Here is a 9,794-nt window from a genome sequence, read left to right as displayed (position 1 = left end):
TATATATATATACGTATTATATATATGTATGTATGTGAAAGAGGGCATTGTGGAAAGTGTCTTTTACCATATATTTCTTTATTGCCGACAAGGGGCTAAACATAGAAAGGACAGACAAAGGAACTAAGTCGATTACATCGACCCCAGTGCGTAACTGGTACTTATTTAATCGACCCCGAAAGGATGAAAGGCAAAGTCGACCTCGGCGGAATTTGAACTCAGAACGTAACGGCAGACGAAATACCGCTAAGCATTTCGCCCGGCGTGCTAACGATTCTGCCAGCTCGCCTGTCTTTTACCATAGCTTCATCTCAGCCCTAGCTTTTTGAGTGAAATTGGGTGGATGTAAACTGCAGATGAACATTAAACAGACTTCCATTGTAATGCAAATGTTCGGCATTGTCACATGTGTAAAATTGACTCTGTCTCAGAACTGTGTTTGGTGTACACATCCGACTATGTACTAATTCAGTGAGCAGCCAAATCAGTTAATCAAACTACTAAATGCTGGTTGAATACCTACATCCCCATCACTCTACAAGAGTCATGAAATCCATTTAACCCTTTAAGCATTCAAATCATTCTGTCAAATGGAAAATTTTTTTATTACCTCTGCCTTTGCAAAGGCGGAGGTATTGTTTTCAGTTGTGTTTGTTTGTTTGTCTGTGGAAAGATATCTCAAGAACCACTGGATGGATTCGATGAAACTTTCAAGGATGTTTGGCTTCGTGACTGGCACAAACTGATTAGATCTTGGGATCAATCTGGTCTTGGACAAGGATTCTGGATTATTTTTCCTGTTTTTTGAGAGCAGTTGGGTTCATTTTTAGTATTCTCATTTGTAAGAGCAGTCGAGTTTATTTCAGATGTTACTTTGGCAGAGGTTTGCATTCTCCAAATACTCTTGTTCACATTGTTTTGAATTTATTATGCATTAACTCATAGCTTTGAGATTTCAGTGATGTGATTGTTTATAATTTGAATGACAATGTAGGGTAGTTTGAACATAAAACAGTTGGAATATTTTAGCTGGATGTAGCCTGTTTAAATGCTAAAGGGTTAAATCATATATATATGCGATTATATGAACTTCTGTTTTATTTTGTTATATTCTCTTGGTTCTGCCTCTCCTAGAGCTTACAAAAAAAAAAAACCTTATTTCGTTATAAAATCTCACTTATTTCATATTTAATTTCTCTCCCATCAGGTTTGAGTAATAAAATGCTCGGTCGCCTTGAAGAAGCTTTGGACTGTTACTACAAATTACATGCCATTCTACGCAGCAGTCCTCAAGTTATGTACCAAATTGCTGATTTGTATCCTTTATCAATATGCATTTGTTATAAAACAAAAATAATGAAAACAACATATTTTTAAGCCTACACACACCTACAAACACACACACACACACACACACACACACACACACACATACACACCTACAAACAATATTGTCATCATCATCATCATCATTTTAACATTATATTTTTCCATGAATCAGATGAAATTCATTGAGGCAAATTCTCTATGGCTAAGTGCTCTTCCTGTCACTAACTCTCACTTGTTTACTTGCAAGGTAATATTTTACCTTATCCTTTGGACACAAACAGATCTTTGGCCAGATATGTTTTCATGGAAGAATGCAAACAAGTTGACTTAGTTTTTGTATGAACAATAACTTTGTTTACAGTCACCACACAAATGTCAAGACAAGGAAATACACATACAAACACACACACAAACATTTGTATGTTATGTGTGTGTGTGTGTGTGTGTAGATAGTTCCAGTTATCTAGGTAGCCTAATTTACTGTGGAGGAGAATGTTCTGAAAGCAAAGTTGCTTGAATAAGAATAGGATGTAGAGAGTTTGGAGATCTTTTATCTCAGTTGATAGCAAAAGGCTTCTCACTCAGTGTGAAAGCCAGGCTGTTTGATGCTTGTGTATGAATGGCTATGCTCCATGCTAGTGAGTCAATGGCCCTGAATGCAGAAGACATACAGGGACTAGAGAGGAATGAGGTTAATGTGTTCTGCTGCGTGTGCAGTGCCTGTGTGCATGTATTACAGGACTGCTAATATATTGAGAGAAATATTTGATGTGCATGTATGTATGTACGATGGGCTTCTATACAATTTCTGTCTGCCAAATTTACTCATAAGGCATTGGCCAGCTCAGAGCTATAGGAAAAGATACTAGCCCAAGGGACTATGCAGTGGATCAGAAACCAAAACAATCCTCAGCTGCACAAAGATATAGAAATTTACTGAAATTTCATATATCCTTCTGTTGAAATGAAATTTCAGTAAATTTCTATATCCTTGTGCAGCTGAGGATTGCTCTGCATTTTACATTTAATGTAATGTTCACATTGCTTAAATAAATGGAGTTGCATGAAACGATTGTACTGCATTAACTTTGGATATCCTTGTTGCTTATTTTGATATACATATATATAATAGTATTTCTTTATAAGCTTATAGCAATCACCATGCAAGTGACTAAGGAAAATAGTCTAATGGAGCATATAAGCCCTCAACAGAAAACTGAAGGCTCAAACCATATCTGGTTGTCATTATTATTGTTTAGTCCCAGGTTACTTCTGACTGCACATTCCAGCTCTAATATTTCAGCCCCAAAGTCATACTAGGTCATACGCGTATGGGTAAGCCTACTTTTTTCTGCCAAGGGCTGATACGCCCCATTATTTGACTGTTTTCCTTAGTCGTTCGCAGGTTGATTGTTATATGTTTTAAGCTTATATAAAAAAAAAATGCCATTATTATTATTATTTGCAGAATTGTAAAACTCAGCACTGCTTAACAAAACCATTCACACTGAAATGTGTGTGTGTGTGTGTGTGTGTGTGTGCGCGCGCACTCATATATCTATGTGTGTGTGTGTGTGTGTATACATATATACATGTGTGTGCACATTTACTCACAAACCCATACACATACACCTTTATACATATACGTATATAGGAAACAGACTATAGTTCACATTATAATCATTTTGTCACTGAAATACATTCATATTTTGTATTTAGAATTACATATGAAGGTAATCAACTTTGAACCAATTTCAATGAAGCAAAGACATAATACATTATACAAACATACACATGTACATCCATAGACAGACAGTCATGCTACACACACACACACACACACATGCACATATATGTACGTATGTATGTATATGTATATGCACACACACACACACGCACACACACACACACACATATGATGATGATGATGATGATATATATATATATATATTCTAAAATACATCATATTGCATCTGTAAGGAGTTGTCTATTTGCATCTCAAATACATTATAATGAGCAGCAATTGTGTCAACATTAGCTGAAGTATAACTGTTTTGTGTATATATATATATATATATATATACATCACCAAAATGTATGACCTAGTACGACTTTGGGGCTGAAATATTAGAGCTGGAATGTGCAGTCAGAAGTAACCTGGGACTGAACAATAATAATGACACCCAGAAATGGTTTGAGCCTTCCGTTGGTTGAGAACTTCTACATAACACTGTTAGAAATAGCAGGCAAATAACATTTGTACCATCACAATCTTTTTTATGACTATATTGCTAATGAAATACACAGGCTTTGTATTTTAATTGCTTTTGCTCGTTTGCTCGATGTGTGGTTTCTGTTCACGCTGAGCTTGCCTAGGGACACCTGTGTTACCGTTTGACAGACATACCACCCCAGTCAAAATCCCCGACCGACACTGTTCTCGATTAAGGGTCGTGCAAAGGTGCTCGACATGCACCGTGCACTTCACACCAGATAATGAGATTCTGAAAATAATCAAGAATTTGGATGTATTTAATAAATTATTACTTTTTCTAACTTTTTAATTAGATTTGTTTTTAGAATGTAACTTATAACTATACATACATACATATCTACATATATTTCTACATGCATGCATACATATCTGTATCTATGTGTATCATCATCATCATCATTGTTTTAACATCCACTTTTCCATGCTTACACGGGTCATATGGAATTTGTTGAGGTAGATTTTCTATGGTCAGGTGCTCTTCCTGTCACCAACCCTTGCCTGTTTTCAATTCAGTTTATATTACCCCGTGATTGGAAATGATGGACACTGCTTGCATGGCAGTAACATTCGTTTATGGCTGTCATGCAAAAATCAAGGCAACAAAGCAGTAATACACACAAATGCATATACATACATGCACACACACACACACACAAAAGTAAAAGAGGTTAATAAATCCAATCAGATAGCAATAAAACACTCATTGTTAAACAAATATTGCTAACTATAGCAAACAATCAGATTCCAGTAAATGCAAGTAAGTTAATTTTCATGTGTGACAAGTAAATCTAAATAGTGCTTAGAAGAATTTCAAGAGAATAGAGTATAAGACAACAAGAATAAGAATGGAGAAAATCACATCTTTAATGATTACAGCATGCATTACTGATGATCGTTTCTTTTGTGGTGCCAGCATATTTAAACACAGAAAAACGGTATAAAATACCAGTCATATTAATATATCCGAAAATATTTGGGTGAGGAAAAAGTTTGTGCATCGTGTTAAAATGCTTTTTTTTATATATATTTTTGTGGTGTGTGTTCATTCAGTTCATGTCATGTTCAATAGTAAATCACTGTTGAAAAGCTCCCAAGACTTGTTCGTCGAAAACAGGCTTTGTTTCAACAAGACAATGCAAAGCCACATATTGCCAGAAAGACCAGCAACAAGCTTGAAGAATTGAACAGTGTGGAAGTTCTGCCACATCCAGCCTATAGTCCAGACATTGCTCCATCTGACTATGGTCTCTTCTGATCAATGCAGTGCTTTATGAAAGGTCGACGATTTGAGTCTCTCGTGAAAATTTACTGAACCACTGCAGTGATGTTTATTGTCATTTCCTTGTCAATAGATTGCTTGTTAGCTCTGCTCTTTTGAAGATGTAGAATAAAATCTGCCTTGAGATAAAGACAAGTTCAGTGACAGGAATTGCATCCAGCTGTAAAGCAATGCCTCAATATTATGTATACATCTGACCCATGTTAGCATGTAAAGCTGAACAAACTAATGAATTTATCACAAGTTTCTTACGTATTATTCTGTACTTAACAAATAAAATAAATATCTTGAAAGAGCAGTCTACGAATGAACACAGAATTCATACATTTGTTGTTGTTTAGCTGTGGGTCAGCCTTGGTCATACAGACTTATGACTAAAAGTGTTTTCATTTGCGGTCATTCAATGTAGTGTTCTTTATCTAAGTTGGTTAAATGTAAATTTTGAGGAAAATTTGACGCCTGTTTTTAGCAGGTCTAGCCACCATGTAGAGGTTTGCTCAATGGCTCACACGGCTCTGATAGATTAAATGTGAATGCAGACAGTAGAGACTCACTCATAAAAGATGATAATCACTTGGAACTAAAGCCAAATCTTCTTCAGAGATGTGGATTTTGCTCACTTTTGATTCTCAGATATATGTCCTTTGCCTCCTTAGACACATCATCATCATTTAACATCCGTTTTCCATGCTGGCATGGGTTGGACAGTTTGACAGGAGCTGACCAGTTGAAGGGTTGTTCAGGCTCCATGTCTGTTTTGGCATGGTTTCTACGGCTAGACACCTTTCCTAATGCCAACCACTTTACAAAGTGTACTGGGTACTGTTACATAGCACCAACGCAGGTGCTTTTTACATGGCACCAGCACTTACAAGTCCTCAAGATTAGGGATGTTCGGTTAGAGAGGGTTGCAAGGGATACTTAGTTTGATATTCCTAAATGTGTTTTAGAATTTGTTTTACAAATTGAAAACAATTATTTGAAAAAAATTTATTTGAATGGAAAATTGTATGAATGAAAATTATTCAAAAGGACAATTATACGAAATGTTATTTATTATAAATTTTTTATTTTATTTAGACAAAAATGATAAAATTAAAAATCAAGTACGCAAATGATATTTATTTCGAATTGCTGTTTTTCGAATAATTGTATTCAGGCAATTGTTTTCGAACAATTTCAATCTGTATTTTTTTAAAATCCAATGTTCACTTACCTTTATGTTGGTAATGTTTGACTGGTGGACATTTCACTACTACTTCTAGCAGTTTAAGCAACTATATAATGGTTCCCTAGTTGATTCCAATTGTTTTAAATATGAAGGTAGTAGCAGAATGGTCTTTGACAGTTCTCTCTGTCTTTTATTGTTTATGAAAGGGAAATATTTCTTTCCTTAAATTCATTTTGCCAGAAATGACCAACTAGATGAAAAAGTACAGGCAAAAGAATGGTAAGCACTCAGTTATTATTTTTTTGTTTTCATTTTTGTTTTTAGTTATTTTCTTGAAAGCTTATTCACTTAACCACCTGAATGAGATTCTTATATGATTCTCATCACACAAGGTCTTAATCATGTCCAGTTTTATCATACATCAGCATTCTGAGGCATGCATTAGAACAGATTTGATTTTGCTGTTAACAGAGTCCAGTCTTATTCCAGGATACTGTATTATCAGGACTTTCAGATTGACTGATGTCTTTACAGATGTCCCATGAGATTTGTGTGGATGACCACTTCTGTCTTATTGACTTTGCTGGTAAGGCTTCTCACAAATATAACTGCCCCCCCCTCCTCACCACACACACACACACACACACACACACACAAATGTAGCCTAGTGACTCACTACTGACAGTGATAGACACAAGGTTATTGTTGGAGTTTATGTACATGGCCTGCAGTTTTGAAGTATTGATGTTAAAATTTGTCTGCTTTATTCAGCCTATCAGTTTTCTCTAGTGGAACATCGCTTTTGCGGGAGAGGGCTTCCCGGTCATCCACAATGTCAAGCTTTTCTAAATGAGGTAAAAGTATCCACCGGATGCCACTATGTTTATCTGATGTGATCTTACACATGATTCAGTCAATGGTAAATAGGAAGAAGATGGGAGAAAGGATACAGATTTGTCACATGTCAGATTCCATTGAAAACTAATCAAAGAGTATCAGTTTGTCATTGTTTATAGAACTGATTTATCAAGGTGACAATCTTGTCAGAGATTCTCTCAATTTCTCCTGAAAGATCTTCCCGGGCACTTCAAGATCTTTATGAGAGACTCCCTGTGCAGTGTTGAGATGCCCAGGATGTCTGTATCACTGTGTTTCTCTGTGCACCTTGAAGTCTTATGCAGTGTCTCCTTGTAAAGCTCAACATCTAGAAAGTCTCTCTGTACTCCTCCAGATCATCTGGAAGGTGTCCCTGTGCACTTTGAGATCTTTTGGAGGGTCTCCCTGTACGTCTCAACATCTTCTGTAGGGTCTTCCTGTCTACCTCAAAATCTTCTGGAGGATCTTTTGGAGGTGTCCTCAAGCATGTCAAGAATATCCAGAGAGTTTCCAAGTTCACAGTCAAAAGCCTTTCTTAAAATCTATGAAGTTTAACTTAACATGCATTTTCCTTATCAATACTCACTGTTAAATGCTTAACAATTAATTTATAAATGTATATGTTGATATGTGTTTGCTGTTGTTGTAGGTTTATGCAGTTGATTGGTGTAGTTGCGACAGACCCTGATATTCTCTGCCGTCTTGGCCAGTTTTATGACAATGAAGAGGATAAGACATCAGCTTTTCAATATTACTTTGATGTGAGTTACTAACCCATTATTATTTTCACTTGTTGCTGTTTTTGACAATGATGATGATGGTGGTGGTGATGTTGGTGTCATTGTGGGTGGTGGTGGCAGCAACAGCAGTATCGGTGGTGATGGTGGTGCTAATGATTGTTTGAAAAACATAAGAAGTAAAACCAGTTTTCCTGTTACATGGATGAATAAAAGAGCCAGCATGGCACAATAAAAAAAAAGAAGAAAAACGAGCAAAGTTCTTCTGTGTTAATAATGTTAAAATGGATGAAGAATAAAGAAGAAAAAAGAAAAACAAAGTTAAAAAAAAATAACAAATAAAAGCAACATTCTTCTGAAAAATAGATAATTCTTTAGAAAAATAGTATGATGAGGAGTGGATAATGGTGACTATAACAAGGATGATGGTCATGAAGATGATGTCAGTACAAGCATTGATGATGATGATGATGATATGGTGGTGGTGATGTCAAAGACGATAATAGCAGCAGCTGTGATGGTGATGATGATAACTGATGAAAGTGGCGATGACGGTGATGAGGATGATGGTGATGACAATGCCAACAGCAGGGCTAGGGATGACAATGTTGTTTTTGTTGTTGTGTTGGAGGTTGATCTGATTATTTTTATGGAAAAAAATTTCAATTGTTTTCCTTTTAAAGTTTTGCTTCTGCATTGCAAATATTCTGTGCCTTTGCCATTCACTTCTATTTTGCAATAATCCAGGCATAAGGCCTGAAATTTTGTGGGAGGAGGTTAATCGATTACGTCAACCCGAGTACTCAACTGGTACTTAATTCATCGACCCTGAAAGGATGAAAAGTGGAGCTAACCTCAGCAGAATTTAAACTCAGAGCACAAAGCCTGATGAAATGTTGTTAAGCATTCTTTCTGTCCAGTGCGCTAACAATTCTGCCAGTTCACTACCTTAAATTCTTCCATATTTTGGCACAAGGCCAGCAATTTTTAAGGGACGTGGAAGTTGATTGCATGAGCTTCAGTGCTCAACTGGTACTTATTTGATCAACCCCTCCAAACAGATGTAAAACAAAGTCAACCGCAGTTGATTTTGGACTTAGAATGCAATGAGTCAGAAGAAATGCTGCTAAGCGGTTTGTCTGACCTGCTGAGGATTCTGCCTGCTCACTGCCTTCCGCTTTGCAGTAACCCTGGGTTATAAGGCCCCACCCCCATACGTAGTCTATAACTTACTCCTAAGAATTCATGTTTTTTCTTTTTTTATTAATTATGGAATAGGTACAGGAATGGTTGCATGGTAAGAAGCTTACTTTCTAATCACATCGTTCCTGGTTTGGTCCCACTGCATGGCACCATGGGCAAGTGTCTTGTGAGTAGATTTGGTAGGCAGAAACTGAAAGAAGCCCATAATGTGTGTGTGTATATACATAGATAGATAGATAAATGGATGGATGGATGGATGGATGGATGGATATGTGTCTTTGGTTTTTCCGGTGTCATCTCTTTGTTGCTCTTACCACTTTATTCTCATAACATCGTGTTCTGGATCTTGTGTATATTGATTTCTACACCAAATTCTACATCAACATACCCTTTCTTGTACCTTTCTCTGACCCTCTTTCTTTCTTTCCCTCTATTACTTGGTAACCATGTACTTCCTCTATAGCAAGACACCTATTTCTGCCTCTCTGTTTCTCTGTTACAATTTAACCTTTCATCATCTGATACTGGATCACTTCCTTTAATGTCCCCTCTGTTGGGGCAAGACACCTGCTTCTGTATCTCTGTCTCTTTGTCACACTCTAACCTTTCATCCTCTATCACAAGTTCCCCTCCTCAAATGCTCCTACCCCTCTCATACTTCCTTGTCTTGCAAGTTACTTGGTTATCCTGTCGGTGATGGGGGCCACGTTAAAAGCTTCCAGTCTACACTTTAATCTAGTTGGCATTCGGAAGGGCATCCAGCTGTGAAATCCCTGCTAAAACAGATACAGTAGCCTAAGGTGGTTTTTCTACCTGGCCAGTTCCTGTCATCTGTCCTACCCATGCATGCATAGAAGATGGACATTAAATGATGATGATGATGATATATATATATATATATATATATATATATATATATATATA

The 9,794-nt window shown here is 36.6% G+C and overlaps 1 protein-coding gene across 1 annotated transcript in view; it reads left to right on the top strand.

Annotated features, from left to right (window-relative positions):
• Positions 1-9,794, top strand: part of LOC106867348 (intraflagellar transport protein 88 homolog) — a 100,442-nt gene that overhangs the window by 63,345 nt on the left and 27,303 nt on the right. Inside the window, exons 17-19 of the mRNA XM_014912200.2 lie at positions 1,208-1,316; positions 6,295-6,333; positions 7,580-7,691. Of these exons, the coding sequence (XP_014767686.1) occupies positions 1,208-1,316; positions 6,295-6,333; positions 7,580-7,691 (260 nt within the window). The remainder of the gene's footprint in view (positions 1-1,207; positions 1,317-6,294; positions 6,334-7,579; positions 7,692-9,794) is intronic.

The sequence above is a fragment of the Octopus bimaculoides genome, chromosome 10 (assembly GCF_001194135.2).
Source record: "Octopus bimaculoides isolate UCB-OBI-ISO-001 chromosome 10, ASM119413v2, whole genome shotgun sequence".
In the NCBI taxonomy this organism is placed as follows: domain Eukaryota; kingdom Metazoa; phylum Mollusca; class Cephalopoda; order Octopoda; family Octopodidae; genus Octopus; species Octopus bimaculoides.
The sequence above is the reverse complement of the archived record's forward strand: the minus strand, read 5'-3'. Positions and strand labels throughout refer to the sequence as shown.